The 27,862-nt window shown below is 35.5% G+C and overlaps 1 protein-coding gene across 1 annotated transcript in view; it reads right to left on the reverse strand.

The window, feature by feature from the left end:
* Positions 1–27,862, reverse strand: part of CCDC178 (coiled-coil domain containing 178) — a 342,837-nt gene that overhangs the window by 107,186 nt on the left and 207,789 nt on the right. Inside the window, exon 18 of the mRNA XM_019652065.1 lies at positions 5,784–5,933. Within this exon, the coding sequence (XP_019507610.1) occupies positions 5,784–5,933 (150 nt within the window). The remainder of the gene's footprint in view (positions 1–5,783; positions 5,934–27,862) is intronic.

Consider the following 27,862-nt stretch of genomic DNA (forward strand, 5'->3'; position numbering starts at 1 on the left):
CAATAAAATGTGCATAGTAGAAAGCATAGGTACTAAACTTATGGACTTTGGGTTCAAAGAGGATTTAATGAATTTGACCTCAAAGGCAAGGGAAGTAAAAGCAAAAATAAATGAATGGAACTATATCACTCTAAAAAGCTTCTGCACATCCAAGGAAACCATCAACAAAACCAAGGGGCAACTAATCAAACAGAAGAAGATATTGCAAACAACACCTTCAATTAGGGGCTAATATCTAAAATATATAAACAATTCATATAACTCAACAACAAAAAAAAACAAGCAATCCAATTTAAAAATGGGCAGAGGGCGTGAACAAATACTGCTTCCAAGAAGACATACTAGTACAAATGGCCAACAGGTATATAAAAAGATGCTCAGCTTCATTAGCTATTAGGTAAATGCAAATCAAAACCACAATAAGATGACACCTCACACCTGTTAGAATGGCTATTATCAACAAGACAAGTAATAACAAGTATTGAAGAGGCTGTATATTAAAAGAAACTTGATACTCACTGGTGCAAATGTAAATTGGTACAGCCACTATGGAAAACAATATGCAGGTTCCTCAAAAAATTAAGAATAGAATTAAAATACAACCCAGTAATCCCTCTTCTGGGTATCTACCACCAGACCTGAAAAAATTTATCCATAAGGATATATGTACCCCTATGTTCATTGTAACATTATGCATCTTGGCCAAGACATGGAAACAACCAAAGTGTCCTTTGATAGATGATTGGATAAAGATGTGGTACATATATACAATGGAATATTACTCAGCCATTAAAAAAGATGAAATACTGCCATTTGCAACAACATGGATGGAAATTATCATTGAGATTATCATGCTAAGTGAAAAGTCAGACAGAAAAACTCCACCATATGATGTCACACTCATATGTGGGATATAAAACTGAAGGCAACAAAGGAAAAAGACAAAGAAACAAAAACTCCTAGACACAGACAATAATTTAGTGGTTACCAGAGGATACAGGGAGATAATGGGAGATGGTAGAACAGTGTAAAGGGGGTCAAATATATGGTGATGGAAAGAGAACTGACTCTGGGTAGTGAGCACACAATGCAATATATTGATGATGTATTATAGAATTGTACACTTAAAACATATATAATTTTATTAACCAATGTAACCCCAAAGAATTTAATTTAAAAAAAGAGACAGCAATACTGACAGGGACTTTAAGTTGCTGTTCTTGGCAAAAACTACTTTAAAAATTATGGCAAAGAATCCATTTCTATTTATACTGAAACAAGCACACAAAAACCACAACTTGAAGCCCAATTTTAATACATGCAAGAGAACAAGCAATACAATAAAATATTTATAAATATGAGAACTAAAACACTTTTCACATTTCTTTTTGGAAAATAATTTTGTTTATTGCTAGAATTTACTTTGACTCCTCACCAATCAACATAAAATGTGTATTGGAGGAAACTGAAAGAGGGAAGAGAAAACGTGCTAGTGTAATCTGAGGATGATACAATATTTGGGGGAGTTTACGATGGCAACTGTCCACTGAGACCTAGGTAAGGCAGATTAAATAGCAAAAATTCATGGCTCTTTCCTTGGTGGGGTTAGAGAGAATGCTGTCATGCTCTGATTCTAGACTCTATTTCAGGAAAGAATCCCTTGGACTCGGAATCACAGCCTTCAGCGTGGAAGCTAAGCTGACGTGGCATACTGTATTATATCTTTGCCAGTACAACGGATGATTAATAATTTTTTGAATAATTGAATAAATGAATGAATAATGAATAGTGTTTGAATTCTGTGAGGCCCAGAAGTGTCCCCTAGAGCTCCAGAGTAGTCCATTGATTCATGTCCCTACATGATTCTTTCACAAGCCCAGGTCACTTAAAGATGGTGCTTCAATCCGAGCACATCCGTGGTAGTTACTCTGAATACTTCTAACTTAAAACTTTGAAAAATATTACAGCACATGATCATCTACAGTCTTTTGGAGAGAATGTGTGAATGTAAATTAAGACAACTGTGTCCTAGGCCAACTTCTCTTCTAATTAATTATATAAGTGGTAAATCACTGAACCACTCCTGTCCAAGGTTCCTCATCTGCAAAATAATCTTTTAGAGAGATGGGTAAAAAATTTCTAAAGACGCTCTTAGTTCAAAAGTTTTACAGTTTTAGAGTTGGGAAACCTATCTATAATCTCTATGGACATTAAATAACTTCTCATTAAATAGGTAATCCTTTCCCCACCAGAAAAATCATCATGGGAAATGTGGCTTCATTTAGGGAGATAAAATTACAAAACAATTAATGAATCAAAGAAATCTGTTTCATTTGGACACTACAGACATATTGCATAGTTTATGCGGTTTTTATGTGCTTTACAAAACCTGATATGACATGTATAGGATTGATTAATAATGTTATAGTAGAAAGGTAGTGTCATGGTTATGCAACGGGTTGGATGTAAGAAAATCCTGATTTTGGTTCCCATCTCAGTCAGTCTTCCTCTACTTGAATGACCTTGTGACACACTCAGTCTCGGTTGTACACCTTATATTGGAGATGCTGCTACTGATAATAATAATGAATAATAATAATAATAATAATAATAATGATGATAATGATAATAACAATAATAGAAGCTGTTCCAAGTTTATTGCGGGACACTACAAAGATAATGTTTGCAAAGTGTATGGCACAGATCCCTGGTCCACATAAGTGCTTGTTAAGCACTGATTAATTCTGTTATAATTGTATTTCCTATTTTGCAAGCACTGAGAATTGAAGTAGGCAAAGTTAAGCTTTATAAGTGGTTTACAAAATAATTAAAGATATATTTTAACCAGTTTTGGAAGAGATCTTGTTTTCAGCCAACGGAACACATCAACACTTGCATGCTTGTTTAGCTTTAACTTTCTTTGCCAGACTAAAGAACTTGATAGCAATTGAAGCAAACTCTTGGTGATTTTATCAATATATTCATGGATTTTTAAAAAAGAAAATATGAAAAATAGATTTGAAAGTTTTGAATAAAAATATTTTCACACTGATGTACAACCTGTTTTCAGACATTTTTCCTTCATTCCTCTCTAGCGTTATTTAAAATTTTGAGATCTGAGAAGTTTTCAACTGGGTTCTACTCTATCATTACCCATGAACAGGCAAATAAGAATTTTGCATAATCGTTTTTGTTTACTTCTGATTTTCAAAGGGGGAAACATCCATAACTGCAAAATTTAAAAGTACAGGAAAGCACAAGAAACACACACAAAAGAAGCAGACATAATTTTATCACCAAGAGTAATAACAACATCCTAACATTTGAGGCACTTGTATATAGATAGCATTGTGTTAAGAAAAGGAACATTATTATTTTTTATATTTAATTTGTTTTACTCCTCTGTTAAGCTTTCTTTGCTAGTCTTGGCCTAAAACACAGGGAAGTATGAACATGTTTTATTTATATAGAGAGACTAATACTCCCTCAGAAGCACAGTAATTAAAATGCAATTATTTACATGTCAAAAGGAAGGCATGTTCAAACGCACTGAAATTACTCTAAAACAGGAAAAAAGATACTCAAAATTCCTAAAAGTGGGATTCATTTTACCTGATAAGGGAATTCAACAGGGAATCAGGGGTTGAATAGTGCTTTTGTGCACCTAAAAGTAAACTGATCAAAACACTAAAGCATAACATAACGTAACATAATGTATATAACATAACATAATGTGTGTGTGTGTATATATATGCATATATACATATATATATGCATATATATATGTATATATATATATATGCAATGCTGCAATATCAAGGAAATGGACTAAAATATTAAAGGGCCTTCTCAGCTTTGATGGCCAAATTCCATCCTGTAAGCAGTGCATTAGACGCTAATGACATACGATTCCTCACTGACAGATTTAACAGCATCAATAAGGCCTCTCTGTCCATTGCAGCAAATTGATCCTACATGACACTGACAAGGGCAGTCTGCACTTAATGACCTCCATCACTGAAGGATAGAAATGAAAAATGATTGAAAGTACAAATAAATCTTTGAAAGTTTCCCTGAAACAGGTGTGCTAAAAGTGGTTGGTCTGAGGGAGCATCACAAACATAAACCCCATCTCCTAGCACGCCCCACTGTCTGTTCATACCCAGGTCTCACTCCTCAGACACTGAATCAAATTTGCTCTCAGTCCAAAAATGACATAAAGACAATTTTGTTCTTACTATGCACATATGATGTTAGAAATCTTTCTTAAAGGCATGAGGTTTTCACTACTTACACAGGTATCTAATACATTTGTTATTTGCCAGCAAAGGATTCTATACAAACTGATAACAAATATACGTACAATTCATTTTTTTTGCCCCCTGGATAGAAAAGGAAATGCAGTATAGCCATTGATTATGTTCCCCTCCTCAATTCTCAGCAACAAATAGAACATGTTTAACCTCAACAACATTGTCACATGCATGGAGTGATTGGACAAATGCTCCATTGATGCCCTTTCTTTGAATCCTGCACACTGGTTTGAAGAAATTAAGAGTTTGGCATATAGTTGAATTCTCAATTCTTTCCCAAAGATGTTTATTTCTTGATCTACCTTGATCTTGCTACTACTTCAATAAACATTTTTAAAGGAAAAAATATACACTGTCTCTCAATATATTTAGAAACATTAACTCGTGTTAAGAGTAGATGGATGAGAAGCATAAGGGAGTTTATAAGCAGCATACCAGATGAATGTAATAGTTATTTACAGTTGCATAGTATTCCTTTTTATTTTGCAAGTAACTATGAATGTATCTCTTTTATTCCTTATCAGTTTTCTTCTGAGATAGATCTTATTTTACAGGTAACAAAACTGATGTTGGAAAGGGTAAATTACTTGCCAAGGTCACTGAGCTAGTATTGGTAGAGCTTGCGCTCAAATCCTGGCCTTCCATCTTCCCAATATTCCATAATAATAAGGGATAAATATTGTATTGAAATTTTATACTACTTTATAATATAGTAATATGGTAACAACAATAGTAGAAAGGATCCATTAGCAGTTCGCTGGTTCTTATGGTTAGATAAATTGTTAAAAAATAACCATGCCTCTCTTTTTTGAAATTTAAATTGTGGGAAGAAAGAAAAATTTAAAGGAAAATAATTGTTCTTGTCCATGAGTATCTGGAGAAGAATACAGAGGAAGTGGGTACATCTTCACACTCTAGTAATGAAGATTTCTCTCCCCCTTTTTTTATTCTAGCATATTGTGTGTTTTACTTTTCCACTTTCATTATTGCAGAAGATTTTACAAAGTATATTATAATCCCAGCAACCAGAGAGGGGCAACTATTTTTCCAAGTTTCTAATTAAACCTCATATTTAATAAAAAAAACTAGAACCCAAAATTTGATGCCCGTACATCATGAGGAAGATTTAGAGATATCTCATGGGAAGTTACCTACAGATACAATTGAAATTTAAAGTCTATGATAATATATGTAAATCTATTAACTATAAAAATTTGGTATTCCTGGTCATAATAGTTAAAAGCAAATTAGTATAAAATGGTGGAATTGGAAACTAAGTTTTTTCATTTTGCAAATATCCTTTCAAAATTAAATTTCAAAAGGTTGATAAAATATTTAAAATAAAACTTTACAAAAAGAAAACATGCCATAAAAGACAACTATCAGATTGAAGACTCCATGACTATTTGTTATTTTTATAATATATATTTCAAGTAAACCATTAATTAAAAAAAAATAAAAAACACCTACCTGTTTCTTATCTCTAATTGAAGCATCAAGTGATAACTGTCTATCACACAGGTTGAAATATTTGTCCTTTTCTGTTAAGAAAGTCATCTGTAATTTTTGATACTCTTGAGCTAAACGTAGATTTTCTTCTAGTGAATCATCTTGTATTTTCTGGAAGATAAATATATACACATATTTAATTGAAATAATTTTTTAAAATTATTTTTTATTGTGAAATACATTTTTAGAATTAGTTTCAGCTGTATGACACAGTGCAATAGTTATACTTTTTACCCCTCTAAGTGACAACCTCCCCTCCCCCAATCTGCCACCCCACTTCCCCCCAATATCATACATATCTATTACAATTCCCTTGACTCCACTCCCACACTATACTCCACGTCCCATGACTATATATATTCACTTATAGTTGACATACAATATTATACAACATCAGCTTCAGGTGTACAGTGCAGTGATCAAGCCTCTTCCCCATCCATGATGCCCTAACAAGACATGTGACCACCTGACACCCCACAAAATATTCACAACACCATCAATTACATTCCTCGAACTGTCTTCCACAACCCTGTGGCAACACTGCAGCTACGTATTTATGCTGTCTAACCCTTTCCCCTTCTCCCTTATCCCCACCCCCTCCCAACTAGCAGCCATCAGTTGTTCCTCTATATCTCTGAGACCACTTCTCTTTACTTTCTTCGTTCAGTTTTTTAGATTCCACATATAAGTGAAATCATATGGTATTTGTCTTTCTCCGACTGACTTATTTCACTTAACATAATAGTCTCTAAGTCCATCCATATCATCCCAAATGGTATGATTTCATTCTTCTTTATAGCAGAGTAATACTCCATAGTATAAATGTACCACAGTTTCTTAATCCAGTCATCTACCGATGGACATTTCAGTTGTTTCCAAGTCTTGGCTATTGTGAATGGTGCTGCAATAAACATAGGGGTACATATATTTTTTCGAATTAGCATCTTGGGTTTCTCTGGATAGATACCCAAGAGTGGAATTGGGTCATACGATACTTCCATTTCCAGTTTTTTGAGATACCTCCATACTGATTTCTATAATGTCTGCACCAATCTGTAGTCCCACCAACAGTGCACCAGGGTTCCCTTTTCTCCACAGCCTCACCAGCACTTGTTGTTTGTTGATTTATTGATGATAGCCATTCTGACCAAAGTGAAGTGGTATCTCATTGTGGTTTTTATTTGCATTTCCCTAATGATTAGTGAGGTTGAACATTTTTTCATATGCCTGTTGGCCATCTGTATGTCCTCTTTAGAGAAATGCCTCTTCATATCCTCTGCCCATTTTTTAATTGGGTTGTTTGTTTTTTTGGTGTTGAGTTGAATGAGTGTTTTATAAATTTTGGATATTAACCCCTTATTAATTGAAATACTTTTAATTTGTTTGAATTTTTATATTGTTTGAATTATCTAAAAGTATTATATTATATATTGTAGGAAAACAATGAAACCAAGATGATGCTTCCCCTGACAACAATATGCTCCTTGAATTTAATAATTTTCTTTCTTGATGCAGGGTTTTGGCTTTTTTTCCAGAACATTGATTCATCAGAGTCTGTCTAACTTTTGTTCCTCCCTCTTTTCTGGACTTCTTCCACAATATTTTAGGAATTACCCAGGGTGGAAGGCTCCACTCAGCATCCCAGGGGCATTCTTCTGAAGTTTCCCGACCCCTTTTTCCTTTCTTCAAGCGCCTCTGTTTAAATAGATAGAAGACATTTAGACCTTAGAATCCTATTTCCAAAAGGTTCAGAGTGGTGATACTCACAGAAGACATTCAAAACAGAGAGGAGGGATGGCTGAGTGGCGTGTTGGTTAAGAATTGGCTTGGAACGCCAGATCTGAACAGCAGGGCCCTGATTTGGTGCCCACATTAGGGCCAGTGATGCTGCGCCCTCTACAGCTAAGACAGTGAACAACAGCTCAACCTGGAGCTGGGCTGCCGTGAGTTGCCGGCAATGGCGTAGGCCGCAGTGAAGCTGCAGTGGGCTGCCATAAGCTACTGTGAGTGGCTGGCAGCCAGCATGAGCAGCGGACAGCTGGTGTGAGCTGCTGTAAGCCACCATGAGCAGTCGTCCAGTGACCGACCCCCGATCTGCCTCACCTGGAAAGAGCGCAATGATAATACCAACATGGGCCAGTGCAGCAACATCCTGCACAACTAGACTGAAGAACAAAATGAGAGCAACTTGTCCGTTCCCCTTCCCCAATTCCCTAGTGCTGTTCCCCTCCCCTGATTCCCCAATAAAATCTTAAAAAAACAAAACAAAACAACAAAACAAACAAACAAACAAACAAAAAACAGAGAAGAAAAGACTAAAAGACAAGGAACAAGGAACTTAACATTTAGAAGCATCCAGAGAGCATTATCTGTTATTAGTATACTTTAGCTACATTAAAGCTTAAATCTGCTTCTGTGATCAGCTGAGTACTTTGTAACACCCTCCTATGACTAAATGAATATATGTCCAATCTAATACGAACTGCTGAGAATATAGCTTTTGCAACATTACCCATTGGCAAGTTGGGGAGTACCTGTCATTTTAAATTAGATGTATGAATTCAGTTTAGTTGCTGACTCTTTTCATGTTTCTAGTACAGATTTTCTCTGGTTCCTTCAAAAATATGGAATTTATCAACAGTCTTAAATATTGTCAAACCTGTTTAATAATTCCTCTTATGGGAATTTATTATAAGCAAAAAGATTTATTCATTACAACATTATTTATAGTAGGGAAAAGTTTTCAAAAACACTTAAATGCAGATTAATTATGATGACGATAATGATGATTAAATAACTAGACATAAAAATAACCACTGTGAAGCAATTAAAAATGTGATTGCCATTACAGCAAACCTTTAATATAAGTTGTTAAAATATATATACACTGTGGTATGAGAATGTGCATAGAGGAAATGTAATTCAGTAGAAAATTGCCTGTACAAATATTTCTGTATTTACACACTTGAAAATTTATAAGGTCAACAAACATATTTCTCATACATGCCTGTATCCATATTGATCCCTAATGATTAATACTATGTCATAGCTGTTCTTCAAAAAGCCAAAATGATGAACTGAAAACTATTTTACATGTCCTTGTCCTAACTCTGGCACAATAATTTAAAACTTTAGAAACTTCTATCTAGTAAACTTGCCTAAAATCATGTAGAATTATCTTTCCATAGGAGGACAAAGTATCTATGAATATTTTTATTTTGTGGAAATACCTTCGAAAGTATGGTTTCAATTCTTTTTGATATCTTAACGCTAATATTAAAATCTAATCCTCAAGTGATTTACTTGGAACTCTGATAAATGTTCCGGAGGCAGAAGGAGGGATCATTTTGAGTTTTGTTTGTTTGTTTGATTTGACATAAGCATAACTGCAATGTCAGTATTCTACATCTCGATTACATTTCTTTCAAGCCCTACATGGCTACTGTAAGTGCTGAATTTGCAAGAAGTGATACAAAAGTGGTGGGATTTGTATTAAAGCTATTTCATAGAATTTAATGGGGGATATATAGTGTTTTATGCATTGCTCACTGTGTAATATGCAGTGTTATTTCCAAATAAATATACTTTTAATTTCTGTATGACAGCAATCCTTATTGTTTTATATACCATCATTAGAGTCAATACCAAGAAATTAAATTGTGTAGTTATACCAATGAATCCTCAAAACATTTATATCAGTCATGATATTTTACATTATCATTTCCTAATAATGAAAATATAGAAGGATTTGCCAATTCACTACTTATTCTTCAAAGTCAGTGACCTTCAGATGTGCAACGAAGTTTAAGTTTTTTTAATTTTAAATAATGGTATTCTGCTGACACTGAAAATGTTTTCTTTTTATGTTTCACTGTGGTTTCACCTCACAACTCTGACTGCTTTAATTTTAACCAATAGCATTATAACATGCAAATGAAACAAGAAGGACTGATAATTATTGGTGAAAATATTTCCAGAGGAAACAATGCTACCACTACTAGAGCTGAAGATCTTATAAAAGAATAGCAATGGAAGATATTTAATAAAGGCACAAAAGTTGGGGTTGGCAATATAACAAAAGGATGAGAAGAAAGAAGGAACTAATAAGAGCAGCAAGATGATGACTTTCACGTGCTTTTAAATTAAAATCTAGTTGTCTTATCAGTAGAATCTTTCTATTTGTAGAATCTTTCTATTATCTATCAGTATATAATCTATATAAACCATAAGTATATAAAATATATAACTATATAAGCCCTATAATCTATCAGTAGAATCTTTCTATTATCTTGGCTAAATGTGAACTTGAAAAAAATGTTGTTTCTAAAACCATTAAGAAAAACTTGATTGCAATCTGTGTAGGTTCAAATAACTGTACTCTCAGTTAATTTGCAATATCATTTCATTCATTTGTTCACTTATTTGTGCATTTTCATTCAGTTACTCAGAACTTTTTATTGAGTGACAACAGTATGACAAGCTCTGGGAGATAATGGTGAACCTCAAGAATTTGTGGTCTTGTGGGATTATGTGTTAAAAATCACACAAATATATAATTAGAAAGCAGAATTCTAAATATTTTGCATTTATTTTTTTCCATATGTATTAAATTCACTGAAAGGTTTAAATAAATACAATACTTTCTCAAAGCCAGATTTGTTGGTATTTATTCAATTTCCATTATTAATGATTATCAAGATGATGAAACATTGGAAATAAGGCTTAAAGAGAAGAGACATGGTCAGTATTTGTTAGTAGTTTCCATGTCATCTAGAAGTTTGTGAAAAAAATACTTAGCTTGATGATGGTTTATTCTCTATTGTCTTAAATTATTTGTTAAGTTTTCATGTTTGGGGGATATTATAGCTTCTTATTCCAATATTTTATTAGGAAATAAAGACTATGTTTATAAAGGGCTAAACAAAAGTTAGATTGTAAGTTTCATGAGGGCTGAGACCATCATTTTGTTCACCTCTAAGATATTTTGCAGAAAGTAGAGCTGACAGGTTTTCAGTAAATGAATGAATACACAGGATACTAGTTAGGAAATGCATATATTTAGCATTTTAGACTCACACAGTTTATGTGTCCATTTCTATGAAATAACCTATTGACAATATAACCACCTATTTTAATGAAGCACATTTATATTATTAGATACTATACTACTAGAGAGGTGAAGATCTTAAGGAAGTATATAGAGAGGATTCACTCAATGTTTTTGCACTGAACATTATTCCAAGGATACACCACATTTTCTAGACTCTTAGCAAGAGTTCTTTCTCTGGGTGCATCATTGACTTTCACCAGGTATGTGAATCCCTTGAAACTACACAGCATATTTCTTCAGTTACCTAGTTAGCTAGCCCATGATCCCAATAGTATTGAGAAACCATTGCTAAAGAAAGACCTGGTTTCCTCCTTTGTCACCAAAACTGCTGAAAAAGGAAGGCAGATTGATACCATAAGATACCCAAATGATAGTTCTCCATTTTTACTTTTACTTGGCCTTTCTTAATCTTTAAGCCATGAATTTCATCTTGGAGTTATTTTCCACTTTCTCCATTTTCAATTAATTTTTCTCATCTTTCCTGTCTGCTTTCCTTCTCCTGCTGGGTAAGTGGGGTGTAGGAAATCATAATCAGAGAATTGGATTCTTTCGGGATAAAAATATACAGCATACATCATCTATTTATATTTCACCTTGTATATATACATATATCAATATATATCTATGTATATGTCAATATATATGTACCTATATCTATCTATCTATCTATTTCTATCTCGATTGACATCTACAAGAACTTAGAAATAAGACTCCACTTGAACGTTAACTTACGTATTCCACACTTAATGGAAAGAACTGGGGTAACAGTAATTGTTTTAGTTGTTAAATTATTATCCTCATTTTACAGAAAAGGGAAAATAAGGCAAAGAGAAGTTGGGTGAGGCAAATTATATTTTCCAAAAATGTCCACAGAAACATTTTCATTCCTACATGTTCTTCTCTAGAATCTGGTCATTCTATATCAAGAAGCATAGTCTAATTCTCCTCTCCTTGAGCATGAGTAGATTTGTGGCTTCTCCAGCCAATATAATATGGCAGAAGTAATGCTATGTGACTTCCCAGGCTAGTTTATTTTAAAAAGCAAGTTTATTTAAAAAAAACAATAAAAACTAGTTCATTAAAAAAGATATAGCTTCTGCCTGGCCCTTGATTTGTGGACATTCACCGACATTCACCCTGAGAACTAGTCACCATGTTGTGAGGAATCCAGGCCACAATGGTAGGTGTTCCAGCAAACAACCCTAGCTCAGGTCTCAGACAACAGTCAGTATCACCTGTGGGTGCATGAGTCATCTGAACATGATTCCAATCCCTAGTCTTTGAATCATCCAGTGAATAGTTCAGAAAGTGTGAGATAAGAGACTCGTCAACTCTCATGTGTCCTGCCCAAATTTCTGACACATAGAATCATGAGCCAAGAAATGTTGGGATATTTATTATGCAACCATAGCAACTGAAACACCAGTTATATTGTGCAAGATTACATGCATATTAAATGGAGCACCTGGGCTTTACATCTAGGCAGACTGTCTTCAGATACCTTTCTCTTCACCATCTGACATACTTCCTTCGTGAACGTGAGTCACACTCTTCAACACTGTGCAAGAGTGTCTTTATATAATATAATGACATTAAAAAAATCAAATCAAATAACAGAATTGCTTTGTTCTAGTTTTCCCACCCAAAACTCTCTTTATCATCTGGCTAACACATAGCTTGTTGACATAGATAAGATGGACTGCTGAAGAAAATTAGAACTTGGTCCTTTTGGAAGCTACTTTCACTGCTAAGTCAATATGGCATGCTGGTTACATATACCCAGTCTCTTGTGGTTTTGGATCTACATGATTCCATTTCATGATTTGATTAGGTCTGATGCATTCACTGGCAAGACCAAGTGCCCAAGTGCATAGACCTTTACAGCTGAGACCTACGCAATTCTGGAGTAAGGTTGAATGCAGCAGAGTAATTCTGCCTGTTGAGAGCTGTGGAGGTCCAGCCAGATACACTTACCCTGGAGAAATTCTACATCCACTTGAACTTTGCTTTTTTTAAAAATTTAAGATGCACTAATGCCAAAGAAGATTACAAGAAAAAAAACTTGATTTAATTATTCTAGAGAGATGGTTATAATTAAAATATTTGCACTGTACATGTAAGTGTAAAAAAAGCTGCATAGCTATTTACAAATACTTGAACATTAAAATAGTCCTAGTGTCTATGACTACATTTATAGTAATGTGTCATCTATATCTTCCCCTCAGTTGCTCTTTTTTTCTTTAAGGAAAATTCTATGGGTTTTTTATTTTTAATTTTTTTATTCTGGGATTAACTGAGAAAGAAATCATTATCATCTCAATAGCTGAGTTAATTAGCTTTCACTCTGAGGTGGCAACACAATATTATTATGTCACTTAAATATGAGTACATATACAATATTTATACTTATGCAAATCTATCCAGATACATAACTCTGCCTCTATCTTCTGAATATTTAACAATGCCCATATCAGAAAAGTCATTTGAAAATGAATGGAAAGGAAATTCATTCTTTTTTTTTTATGGTGTGCTATTTTATTAAATAAAATGGCTACCTAAAAGTGTACTCAATTTTTTTCCCCAAAATCTTTTTTTAATTAAATCTATTGAGGTGACATTGGTTAATAAAATTATATAGGTTTCAAGTGTACTATAATATATCATCTGCATATTGCATTGTGTGGTCACCACTCAGAATCAAATCTTCTTCCATCACCATATATTTGAATCCCCTTTTCTACCTCTCCCCTCCCTCTGATAACCACTAAACTGGCTGTGTCTATGAGTTTTTGTTTGTTTGCATGTTGCTTACAGGTTTCTTTTCTTTTCTTTTCTTTTTAGCTTTTTGTTGCTTTCAGTTTTATATCCCACATATGAGTGAAATCATACGGCTCTCAACTTTTCCCATCTGACTTATTCACTAAGCATGATATTCTCAAGATCCATCCACCTTGTCACAAATGGCAGTATTTCATCTTTTCTTATGGCTGAGTAACGTTCCATTGTGTATATGCTCCATGTCTTCAAATACAGTTTCTTTCAATTCTGTATTATAAGAGAGTTGTCATTTTTAGACTCAGTTTTAATTCTAACTGTCCTGTCCTGATAGGATTTTGTATGGTTGTCTTCGATGATTTTTTTTTCTGATGATCTGTCTGTCATCTCCTGATTCTTGGTTATTAATAGTTTACTACAGATGGCTCCTTGCTTTCTTGCATCTCGCCAGGGCTCTGCTGTCACGTCTGTGTACAGCACCACACTCACCTTAGTCCCCTCGTTGGAAGGAATTGACTTCCTACCAAAACCACCAGAAAACAAAAGTTGCATTGCTGATATTTATTGACCTATTTTGCTTCAGAGCATCCTAACATCTAGCTTTTCATTCACCTACTTATTTGCTCATTTAATCATTTATTTAGCAAACCTTAATAAGTTTACTTTATGGGGCAAGCACTATGGCTACCTCAGGGATTAAAAAGAAGGATAAGAGGTGCTCTCGGTTCACCAGGGATTACAGGTAGGGTAGGAGGAAGCTGAAGTGTAAATAAGTCTAGTCAAGGTATTTTTTAAAGTATCTCGAATTGATTCTACCAGATTGGGGAACTGGGTCAGAAAAGTCTTCATTGAAGAAACAATCAGTGACCTGAATCTTAGAAAAGCCATTTTACTTGGCAGGAATAAAAGTTGTTCTGCCACACTCATATATGAGTAAAGTTGGGTAAATCAGTCAAGAGGAATGTTTCTTTTTTTGTTTGTTTCTTTAGGACTATTAAATTATTATTACCTATTACTTGTGAATTAGATTTTTATAGATCGTGTAACAAGTTCTGTTATCTCTTGACTTTATAATATTAATAGTGTAAACAGCAAAATGTACCCACATATTTAGTTTCCCGTTGAGACAGAGCATTGTAATAATGCTCCATTCCAAACACCAATGTTTCAGTAGCCTGTGATCCTGTACATATGCTCACCAATTACACCACTGATATACCATTAAATCCCCACAGTCCCCACATATGCCTTTGACACATTTCTGCAAGTTCAGGGCACTGCATTGGTAGTTTTGCACTCAGTGATGCTTTGATGTTATTAAAGCAGGCCTCAGTACTAAAACTAATGCAGTGGAGAGACCAGAATAAACGAGACATGGAAGTTTCAAGTCTCTTTGCGAACACTGTCACTTCAAAAGCACTGCCTTTGATTCACAGCAATTAGTGTGGTGAACACAAATGCTTAAAATACATGCCAATTCTCTAACAATATAACAGACAGGGAGATATGTCACCTACTGTGTGCATAGAGGTGTTATTGTGCTGCTGCTCCCTTAAAATCTATATACCAATTACTACAGAAAACGAGGGTGCTCCCCAGAGTTTCCAAGGAGCAAGTCTGTAAGAATGATATGTGTCGATACCCTGAAGCCTCAAAGGAGCAAATAACTGTTTTAACTCTCCCAGGACCCACTTTCTTGTCTGTGCTGCCATGGAAACCAGTGTCTTGTCCAACATGAATTCTCCAATAATTAGTCTTGAACATTCTTGATTTTTAAAATTAGTCCTCTACATTAACAGTGTTACATGCCTCAAATTCTACATATTATTGTGTTTAACAAAATGCTCTCTATTCGCCAATTCACTTACACTTATTAAGCAACTTATATACACAAAGCACTACAGGCAACACTGTAAGAGGTTAAATAGTACCTTTATGACACTGTTTGATCAAAGCCGGCCACGTGCCAACTGGCCAGTTAAGCCCGTCCCTGCCTGAGTCCAGGGGAAGACTCTCTTTAGCGCCCACACTCCAGCACGCACATTCAGGACTCCTTAGATCCTTCGCAGGGTTACAAATTTAGGTACTATTGATTTACTCAAAAATTTACTAATTAATGGACAGTATGACATTGCTTCTCAGAACTCAGAAAAGATTTATTGGGAATTTATAAATACTTTTATTAATGCTGCTTGTTCCTTATTATTTTTTATGCTGTTCAGTGTATATATTTGACCAGGAGTTATTGATAACATTATGAAAAAACACACAATTTCAGGGCCGAAGGAGCTTGCAATCAGATAAGGGAATTGAGGCAATTCACAAAGCTAACTACATCAGAATACATTATACATGAAAAAGGATAAAAGACATGTCCAAATAATAATAGTTCCATAAGAGATCACTTCCAGTACAAGCGATGAACAAAGTTTCAAGGAAGAGTCCATTTTTGAACAGATTTTGAAGATATTTTATATATAGGGCCCTATACATCTTCTAGGAAAGGAAAACCTGGCCTAGAAACACAGATTGTTAAGTATTTAAAAGCGCCTGATTAATGTGGGTGTGTGTTCAAAAAAGGAACAATTACCTCCATGTTGACTATAGCATTTATCCCATAACTGTGCAATGGCTTTAGGAATGCTATACAAATGCCACTTACATTAGCTATTAAATTTCTAGTTGATCCAGTTTCCTTCAATATAATTGTATGTCCCCTCAGAGTAGCCAGTATAACTGATTAAAGAAACAAATTATGCTATAAAAAAAAGTAAAAATCAGTGTCATGTAATCTATATCCTCAATAAATTTTTCCATGTTAAAATACATGATTTAAATGGTTAACTTATATGTACATCCTAAGTGACAGTCACAGTAATAAGTCCTCTAAATGTATTAATATTTATTAGTTATTAAATAAACTTTAAATTTTAATCCTGAGTATATATATTTGAGTTTAATAATGTGTACTAAAATATTGCTTAAGATTGTCAAGCAGGAACATATTTGCATATTATTTCCTTGTTAAATATTCCTATGCATTATCATAATTTAATTATATTTCAACTTTTCAATATTTTAAAATACAGTTTTAAAGCCTGCTACTCTTTTCACCATTTCATGTGAGACCGAACAATTTCCTATTCATGTGCACCTCCTGATTTGAATAGTTTCAGATTTAGAAGGTTTCCTATTTACTCACATTTTAATGATATACATTTCTACTTCACTGGTGGAAAAGGCTGATCAGTCACAGAAAGGTCAGTTAACACTAAATAGACCCTTTCTTTATGTAATTACAAAGAATAATATCTTTGTGCTGATGGCACAGCACATGGAGTGGGTGATGCAGAGAATTAATGCACTGCCTTGTTGGCCCATGGGATAGAGATTCCAATACAATAACCACAACTTATTCTAATTATGCAGCTTTAAAAGGTCATCAGCAAAAAGAGTTAAGGAATTATCAACTAACTTTATCATAAAGTAAAAATGTACTACATAAATGCAGAAACTGTAAGAACAGTACCTAAAAACTTCATTACAAATGAGAGAAAGACTGGCCTAAATGGTTCCAGGACATATGACATAAATTAAATAAACTCGTTGAAAAATTAAAATATATGATATGTGTAATTTCTTGTTGATGTGGTCAGGTAACCTGATATCACCTTATATGTGTAAAAAAGGTTTCGTTTTGAAAATATTTTTTATGTTTAATGCCAATTTCATTGCAGCAGCCATGTTATTCCAGAATTTAAATATTTCTTTTAAAAATCCATTGGTTATAAAATAATGCATGCTGATTATATTATACACAAATGATAGAGAGGTACATGAAGTAGAAAATTAAAGATTTTCTTCACAACAGCAGCCATTTTTATACCCCAGAGATAGTGTTAACAATTTGATGCAAGTCCTTAAGGAATAGAAATAATAATAAAAAAAATTCTTACATTGACGGTGAGGAAATGGTGGCCAGAAAAGTTGGTTTGTTGTCCAAAGCAGAACAGAAAGAGAGCAGCATTAAAGCTGGGATACAGTCTGATTTCAGCTAACACCTTTCCTGAGAGTATATCACTTCCTAATATTGGATGTGAATTACAGAGGCTTTAAGACTTTATATTGATATGTATGAATGCTCTAATTTCTGAATATTCTATAGAATTACATCAGTCTTTCAAAATAAACTGGATGCGCATAGAGAAAAGAGCTCTTTAAAATTTAAAATAAAATGTCTCAGTGTCTTTTCCTTGGGATGTGGGGTCAGAAAATGCTGGACCCATTGTTACAGAGGTGCCAAATATGAGAAGTACATGAAATAATTTGCAGCCTAATAAAATATCCTGGGGATAGGATTAGTACTAGTGTTTTCTCTCTTTTGCTCCTTTCAGGTATTCAGTCAGACAAAGATCATGAGTATCTCTAATCACCTGATGTTTTTCACATTAGAGCACAGTCCAAACTTTGCAATGCATCTCAAGCAAAAGTAGGATTGAAAATACCTAAGGCAGAAGACATACAGATGGCCAACAGACACATGAAAAGATGCTCAACATCACTAATCCTCAGGGAAATGCAAATGAAAACCACAATGAGATATCACCTCAAACCTCTAAGAATCGCTATCATCAATAAATAAACAAACAACAAGTGTAGGCAAGGATGTGGAGAAAAGGGGACCCTGGTGCACTGTAGGTGTGACTGTAAACTAGTGAAACCACTAGGGGAAACAGTATGGAAGTGCCTCAAAAAATTAAAAATAGAACTACCTTATGATTCAGCAATCTTACTTCTGAGTATTTATCTGAAGGAAAGGAAAACAATAATTCAAAAAGATATATGCAACCATATGTTCATGGCAGCATTATTTATAATAGCCAAGACATGAAAGCAATCTACATGTTCAACAGATGAATGGAAAAATAGTAATATATATATATATATATATATATATATATATGAATATATATATATATGATTATTACTCAGTCATAAAAAAGAATGCTATAGAGATCCAAGATGGCAGAGTAGATAAACACTATGCCTGCTTCCTTCCATGAACACATTAAAATAACAATATATATATATATATATATATATATATATATATATATATGAATATATATATATGATTATTACTCAGTCATAAAAAAGAATGCTATAGAGATCCAAGATGGCAGAGTAGATAAACACTATGCCTGCTTCCTTCCATGAACACATTAAAATTACACCTGAATTATAGAACAATCAACCTGGAGAACCATCTGAAGTCTGGCTGAACAGAAGTTTTATAACTAAGGATATAAAGAAGAAGCCCCATCAAGACTGGTAGGAGGGGCAGAGATGCGGACTTGGCTAACCCCAAACCTCCATGTGGTGGTTCAGAACTGAAAAGAATATCTCGGGTATGGAGGTTCCACATCCGCCCCCCCACCCCGCCCCCCGCTCCCTAACAGGAGCAAAGGACCCTAGCCCTACACTGGCCTCTCCAGACCAGAGTATTGGTGCCTGGAAAAGGATCCCCCACAACATCTGGCATTGAAACCAGTGGGAATTCCAACCACCTGGGTAGGATGGAAGTCAGTAGAAAACCCAGGCGTCCTCTTAAAGGGTCCATGCACAGAATCTCTCACTTCCAGTCACTCACCTTGACTGTGGCTCGGGGAGTGTCAGAGACATGCAGGGGACAGACTGGGTTGTGTGGCTTTGGCAGGAGGACTGGAAGATAGTCAACATTTTCCCTGTGAAGGGTCCTTCTCCTGGGTGGCCAGCAAGCTGGTGACATCTTTCCTGTGTAGAGCCCTCCCTCTAAACTTATGGCCAAATCTGAATCTGATTGGTCTGGTGAGCTCTGAAGAGCCACCCTGCGGACTCACTGGGATCCCACCCTACCCAACTCTCCCAACACTAAAGGTACTTTCTCCGAGAAGCCAGCCCCGCCCACATAGTACTCATTCTTAGAAAACTATCTGAGTCCAACAGACACCAGGCAGGAGATGACTGGCTTCGGTATGCTCTGAGACTTTTGCTGAGTAGCTTCAGACTAAGCACTGGCATCAAACCAGAGTCCACAGGAACCTAGTGAACCCAGCTCTTCCCACTCTAGTGACTCTCTAAAATGCTGCCTTACCCAACTTGCATACTGCATGAGGCTTTATCAGTGGCTGAACCTTAAGGGAGCTGGCAGGTGGCAACAGTCCTTGGGATGTCCTGGCATTTTGAGGAGCTACCCCTGACCCAGGACTGGTGGCAAACATCCTCTGTCTATAGTGTGGCCCCTCCTACATGCCTCCAGGGTTAGTACCAGCAATGAACAGCCATGAATTGCTTTGTAGCTCTTATCAGGTAGTCCTGGCCAGTCACAGGTAGTGGGTGACCTGGGCCTGCACAGAAGCCCCTCACAAGAGGCCCTAGAACCAACATTCTTGGAGGTTTGCTTCAGATCTTAGCAGAACACCACCCAATTAGCCCCACAAGTGGCACATCTAATGGGCAGTCTCAACAGGCACCAGAGCCCAGTGGGGCAATCCCACTCAATGGGGTAAGCCCCTAACACAGCAGCCTGTAAGCTGTGGATGTGGCAAAACCCCATAGACAATCAGCCTGAGGATGAATCCCACCTCCTGACCTACCAATAGCAACCAAGGCTCAACTATGATTGGAGGGCACACACAACCCACACAAGGGACACTCCTGGAGCACCCAGTGCAGGTGACTAGGGTGACTGTGCCACTGGGCCCCATTGGACCACACAGGGCACTGACTACATAAGACCACCCTGCCAAGTGTTGGGGACATAGCAGATCTACCTAGTATGTAGAAACAAACAGAGAGGCAGCCAAAATAAGAAAACAAAGAAATACATCCCAAATGAAAGAACAGGAGAATACTAAGAACTAAACAAAATGAAAGCAAGCAACCTACCAGATACAGTCTTCAAAACAATGATTATAAGGCTTCTCAAGGCACTTAGTGAGAACTTCAACAGAGAGACAGCAAGCATAATAAAGGACATACAAACCATAAAAAAGAACCAGTCAGAACTGAAGATTACAATAATTGAAATGCAGAATGAGACTAGATGAAGCAGAGGTTCGAATCAACGATTTGGAAGACAAGGTAGCAGAAAACACCAATTAGAACAGGAAAAAAGAAAAAAGAATCCAAAAAGTGAGAATAGTTTAAGAGACCTCTTGGACAACATCAAGCATAGCAACATTTGCATCATAGTGGTACCAGAAGGAGAAGTGAGAAAGCAGGGAATGAGAACCTTCTGAAGAAATAAAGACTGAAAACTTTTCTAACCTGGTGAAGGAAATAGACATGCAAATCCAGGAAGTGAAGAGAGTCCCAAATAAGGTGAACCCAAGCAGGAACACACCAAGACACACTATAATTAGAATGGCAAAGGTTAAAGACAAAGAGAGAATCCTAAAAGCAACAAGAAAATCCTAAAAGCAACAAGAGAAAGCAACTAGTAACTTATAAGGGAGCTCCCATAAGATTGTCAGCTGACTTCTCAACAGAACTTTGTAGGCAAGAAGGGATTGGCACAAAATATTCAATGTGATGAAAAGCAAGGGTTTATAACCAAGATTACTCTACCCAGAAAAGTTATCATTTAGAATTGAAGGACAGGTAAAAAGTTTCCCAGACAACAAAAAGCTAAAGGAGTTCATCATCACCAAATCAGTATTACAAGAAATGTTATAGGGACTTCTTTAAGATGAAAAAAGAAAAAAAATCAATATTTCAAATAAAAAGGTAATCAGTATATATCTATCAACAATTATTTTCAATGTAAATGGATTAAATGCTCCGGTCAAAAGACATAGGAGGAATGAATGGGTAAGATGACAAGACCCTTACATATGCTGCCTACAAGAGACTCACTTCAGATTGAAAGACACACACACACACACACACACACACACACACACACACAGAAAGTAAAAAGATAGAAGATATTTCATGACAATAGAAATGAAAGAAAAAAAAGTGGAGTAGCAATACTTATATGAGATAAAATAGACTTTTAAACAAAGGCTATACCATGAGATAAAGAAGGACCTAGTAATCCCACTTCAGGGTATTTATCTGAAGAAACCCAAACACTACTTTGAAGGGATGTGTGCATCAATATGTTCATTGCATTATTGTTTACAATGACCAAGATGTGGAGGCAGCCTGGGTGTCTGTTGATGGAAGAATAGATACAGAGGAAATGGTACATATATACGATGGAATATTGTTCATCCAGGGAAGGGAAGGGGTTCTTGCCATCTGCAGAGGCATGCATGGACCTGAAGGGTGTTGTGCTGAGTGGAGTGTACTTGTAAGACAGAGAAAGGCAGATGCACTGTGATTTCATTTATATGTGGAATCTAAAGAACAAAATAAACAGAACACAAACAAATTCATAGATACAGAGAAAATTTTGATGGTTGCCAGATGGGAGGGGATATGGGCATGCACGAAAAAGGGGAAGGGATTAAGAAGTACAACTTGGTTGTTACACAGTGTTCATGGGGATGCAGGGTATTTCATAAGGAACATAGTCAATAATATTGTAATAACTATATATGGTGTCAGATGGATGCTAGATTTCTTTGGGTGATAGATGGGAGGGATTGGGGGCAGGGTGTAAAAAGTAAAGAGAATAAGAAGTACAAACTGATAGTTACAAAATGGTCATCAGGATTTAAAGTAAAGCATATGGAATATAGTCAATAATATGATTATAACTATGTATACTGCCAGGTGAGTACTAGACTAGTCAGGGGGATTATTTCTTAAATGAGACAAATGTCTAACCACTATGCTGTACACATGATATTAATATAAAATGATATTGAATATCAACTATAATTGAAAAATTAAAAATAGGTGAAAAGGTGAAGGGGAATAAGAGGTTCAAATCTCCAAGAATAAAACAAATAAGTCATAGGGATGTAATGTACAGCATAGGGAATATAGTCAATAATATTGTCATAGTTTGGTATGGAGTCAGATAGTTGCTGGACTTATCATGGTGATAACTTCTTTGGGTATATAAATGTTGAATAACTATGGTGTACACCTGAAAGTAATATAATATTGCATGTTAGCTATATTTAATAAAATATCTTTAAAAAAACTGAAAAGTTGGCTACAATATGGATGGTCCTAGGGCTTCACAGATACAGAAAACAAACTGATGGTTTCCAGAGGGTAGGGACATTGGGGGATGAGTGGAAAAGGGGCAGGGAATTAAGAAGTACAAACTTCCAGTTATAACATAAGTCACAGAGATATAATGTACAGTATAAACAGTAGAATCAATAACATCATAACTATATATGATGACAGGTGATTACTAAACTTATTGTGGTGATCACTTTGTAAGGTATATAAATGTTGAATCACTACATTGTACACCTGAAATTAATATAATATTTTATGTCAACTAAACTTAAAATAAATTCAAAGTAAAATAAAATACCCGAGGCAATTTTCTATAGGTACTCATCTTGAGATGCATCTACTCCTGAAAATAACTTGATCCCAATATGGAAAAAATCATATTCTAGACAGGGATCATCAAACTATGACTCTCCAGCCAAATCTAGCTCACTGGCTATTTTCATAAATAAATGTAATGGAGCACCATCACCCCATTCACTTACAGATTGTCTATGGCTGCTTTTGCTCTGTAGTGGCAGATCTGAGTAATTGTCATAGAGACGAGTGGACCGCAAAGCCTAAAACATTAACAGTCTTTCCCTTTATGCAAAAACTTTGCTGACCCTGCTCTAGACTTTTAATATATTAGTATCATGCAAAACAAAGTTGCAATTTAGACCTCTCATTCAAGATCTGCTTGGGTTGTACTTATGTCTACACACAGAGAAAGTGCTAGGAAGCATTTTCTTTATTTTTGCAGCAGAGTCACAGACTAAGGAGACATAGTCAATTAATAATTTAAAAATGTCTCCAAATCCTTAAAAAAATTATGAGATGCTTGGGGTCTTTTTAAAACTGTACTCTCAAAATGGACACAATAACTTTGCAGAGAGTTGTCAGGCTGTTAAAATATCTTAAGCAATGCCCAAATTTATTTACCCACATCTTTAATTAAATGTGGTTCATGTAGGTCTTGCATTATAGAAAGTTAAGAGGTCTGCTCATTTTTCTACTCCTACAACTTCTGTTTTTGGGGTCCAGAATTAACTTTATGTTGCCAAGTCAAAGTTTAATTTTGCAGGTGACATAGGTGTCTATTCATTTACAGACTGACTAAGTATAATAAAATGTAGAGGTCACCAACCAGAAAAGACTGTGAAATGATTAGAAGAAATGCACTAGATATATATTATAGCAACACAGAGTAATCTTTAAAATGTAATGCTGAGTAGAGAAGACAGAAACAGAATGACAAATATTGCATAATTCAGAACATGAAGGACAGAACCAGTGCAAGTTGGGGAGAAACAAGAATTAGGAATTAAGGGTAGGGGGACAAAACAAATTAAGAGTTAATACTTTGAGGATATGTAAGTTCTATTGGGTTGTCAGAAAAGTCTGAATCTTTGCAACAAAAAACATAGAAAAAATACGTCATGACTTTTCTGACAACCCAATATACAGTCAGCAATGACATTGTTCTCTCTTAAAATGATTAAGTGGATGGGCTCCTAGATCTTCCAGGTTTCTCCAGGGGTTTAATGAAAAACCCTTTAAAAAAGATAAACCAAAGATCTAACAACTTTGGAAATATAGCCAGGGCAAATGAAGGCATAAAGTAATCTGTCATAACTATTTATCAAATTCATGTGTGTTTCCCTCTGTGCCTTCTTTTCTCTTCTCATCTTTGTTCCTCAACTAATTTATTTTTTCTTTTACCTGTTTCCTCTTCCTTTTGCTTCCTACCTATTATCCTTGTCAAGGATGAATTCATTCAACCCTTTAAGGCAGCGGTTCTCAACCTGTGGGTCACGACCCCTTTGGGGGTCGAACGACCCTTTCACAGGGGTCGCCTAAGACCATCGGAAAACAAAAAGATATTTACATTATGATTCATAACAGTAGCAAAATTGCAGTTATAGAGTAGCAACGAAAATAATTTTATGGTTGGGGGTCACCACAACATGAGGAACTGTATTAAGGGGTCACGGCATTAGGAAGGTTGAGAACCGCTGCTTTAAGGTCTTCTTATCACATTTTCCTTCTGAAGATACCATCTTCCCTTAACATCACTTCCCCAAACCACTATTCTTTCCTCGTCACTTCTTTCTACACTATGGTATGGAAATACAAGTGTCTCAAAAGAATGAAAAACATTTGGGAAATATTAAGTGACCCACTTATTTTTTTCCCCACAAAATAAGGAACTTCATGAAAATCTAGTACAATGGAAGGAGAAAGGTGAGGTGTATATTGTGTGATTCATTTTATGGCTGCCTTCTTTTTGATGTTGGCCAGATATTAATTAGGATAGTGGTAAAAAAATGAATAAAACTGAAAACTTTTGGGGCCGGCCGAGTGGCGCGTTGGTTGGGAGCTGGCTTGGGACGCTGGAGGGCCCTGGTTCGGATCCCACATGTGAGGGCTGGTGACACTGCCCTCTACAAAACAAACAAACAAACAAACAAAAAACAAAAAAAACTGAAAACTTTTGGTTTAGCTGAAAAGGTTGATTAGAGATAGTTTGTGTTTTTGTTTCTGTGTCAATAAGCTGTGTCAACCTAGCATGGAGGTACAAGAGTGCTAATGTAATAAGTTTGCATAAATAAGTGACAGATGTGACAAATACAATTATATTATTTTACCCATATATATATATATATATATATATATATAAATTTTATGTCTTTTATATATTGACAGATATGAAGAAAGCCAGAGAATGAGCAAAAGGTAGAATAAGCTGGAATCCCCAAGGGAGAGAAATAGGACACAAAAGCAATCAACCTGGTATTTATAATAAGGTGTTGGTTATTGGGGAAGTAATTCCTAATTCACTGATAGTAAATAATGTGTATATGTATTAGTATGTGGTGAAATGTGTAAATAATAGCATTTTCAACTTTTCTTGGAAAACTAGCCCTGGGTAAGCCACAGTCAGTGGTATACTACTGTATACTATGTATATCTCTATCCCTGCAATCACCTTGCTTTACTAGTATCAATATTTTATTAATATAATATCTATAGAATTAATTGCCTCCCTTTTTTTGAACTTTGTGTCTTATTAATATTTTTGGCCCTGTGCTTGGTAGTGGTCTCTCAGTAAACGCTGAACAAATGAATAGATGAGTGACACTGCATAGCACTCATGCCTGTGGGGTACTGACAGAGGTACCTGCACAGAGGAAATGGGTGGATTGAATAGTAATGATTTTTATTTTCATCAAAGTATCTACTTCTGCCAAGTGTTCTCAAACAAGTTGACTTTTCAGAGTATTATACATCGATAGCACATTATGGGGGTTTTTATTCTGTAGAGAAACATTTCACAATTCATTTTTACAACATAAAAACATAGGAATTTATCCATTTACATGTTGACTGAGAAAAATAATAAGGTTTCCAGTTCTTTAAACCCTAGTTTGCAAAAGCATTTTACTGTATAATCTCTCTGTGTTGTATTCCAGTTTACTCGTACGTTTTCCTTGGAAGACTAACAGAAATCTAAACTACCTGCTTTGTTGCCTTTATACACTTTGCTAAGCTGTGTTCTCACAACTCAGGAGATTAAAATTTAAAAAAAATAGTAAGACAGTTTCACATGAAATAACTATAGTTGATTTTTTTTTAAATTGCAGAAGATCATCACCATTGCAGATGGATATGAACACTTTAAGAAAACTGAAAGTAGTAAATAAGAACACAAATGCAGCATTCAAATTGCCTCAATTCAAAGATTTTTGAAAAATTCAATCATAAATTTCCTGCATTTTTCAATGACTTACTTATGGAGAAGTGCTATATGTTTTAAATAGAAACAACACATTATATACCAGTCTCTTCAGAAGGGATAGGCAAGCAACTCTCAATTTCATAGCATTCATCCTTTCTCTGGCCCCAGTCATACCAAGTGCCATTCCCTACCCCCTATACCTTTGCCAAGGTCAGGCTAATTTTCTTTCCTCATGAAAGTTTATTTCTTTCAATTTTTCCAAAAACAAGAAAGGAAGAAAGAAAGGTAGGAAGGCCAAGCCTCCTGGAATGAAATGCTACATCCACTCCAGAAATATTCAGTGTTGCACAGTTTTTACTTTCTTTGCTCTCACAGTAATAATTGACTTGAGGACAGTTCACATGCCATTAGGTGTGGAAATTTGGACCCACCCAAATGGAGAGACTCATGAAATTGATTTTTAATAAAATAATATTCATAGGAGCTATCTGAAGTCCACGCTTCCAGACTCTATAATCAAGAGGCCTTCGGAAGGTGTGTCCTTGGGGTTTCCGCACGGATAACTATTGAAGCTTTAGCCACGGGTACCTACATATATGCTACTCTTCATGGCAAAGGGGGCTTTGTAGATGTGACTAAAGACACAGATCTTCAGATGAAGAGACTTTTCTAGATTATCTAGTTGGGATGAGCCAATCACATGAAAAGTGGAGAAGCTTTCCTGGTTGAAGTTCAGAGAGATGTGAAGGAAAAGGCAGAAGAAAACTGAAGCATGAGAGGGATTTGAGACCCAACTCCTTTTCCCCTGTGAAGGTGGAAGAACAAGGCTACAAGCCAGTGAATGAAGGTGGTCTCTAGAAGGTGGAAATGGCCCTCAGCTCACAGCCAGTATAAAAACAGGGACCTCGAAGACAAACACCACCACAAGGAACTGAATTCTGCCAAAAGTTGGAATGAGCAAGGAAACAGATGCCTTCCTCAAGTCTCCAAAAGAGAATGCGGCCCTGCCAACAACTTGATTTTAACCTAGTGAGACTTATGTAAGACTTCTGACATACAGAGCTGTAACATAATATCAGTGTGATTTTAAGCCTCTAAGTTTGTGGTAATTTATTATAGTAGCAATATAAAACTAATATGGTGATCCAGTTATATATAGTGTTAACCACTAGGTTTATAAAAATTCACGTTTCATAAAAACTAACAGTTTAATAGGAGAAAATTAAGCATTGCAGCTCCTTTGCTCAAGTTCAT

This window comes from Hipposideros armiger, unplaced genomic scaffold (assembly GCF_001890085.2).
Source record: "Hipposideros armiger isolate ML-2016 unplaced genomic scaffold, ASM189008v1 scaffold_173, whole genome shotgun sequence".
Lineage (NCBI taxonomy): Eukaryota > Metazoa > Chordata > Mammalia > Chiroptera > Hipposideridae > Hipposideros > Hipposideros armiger.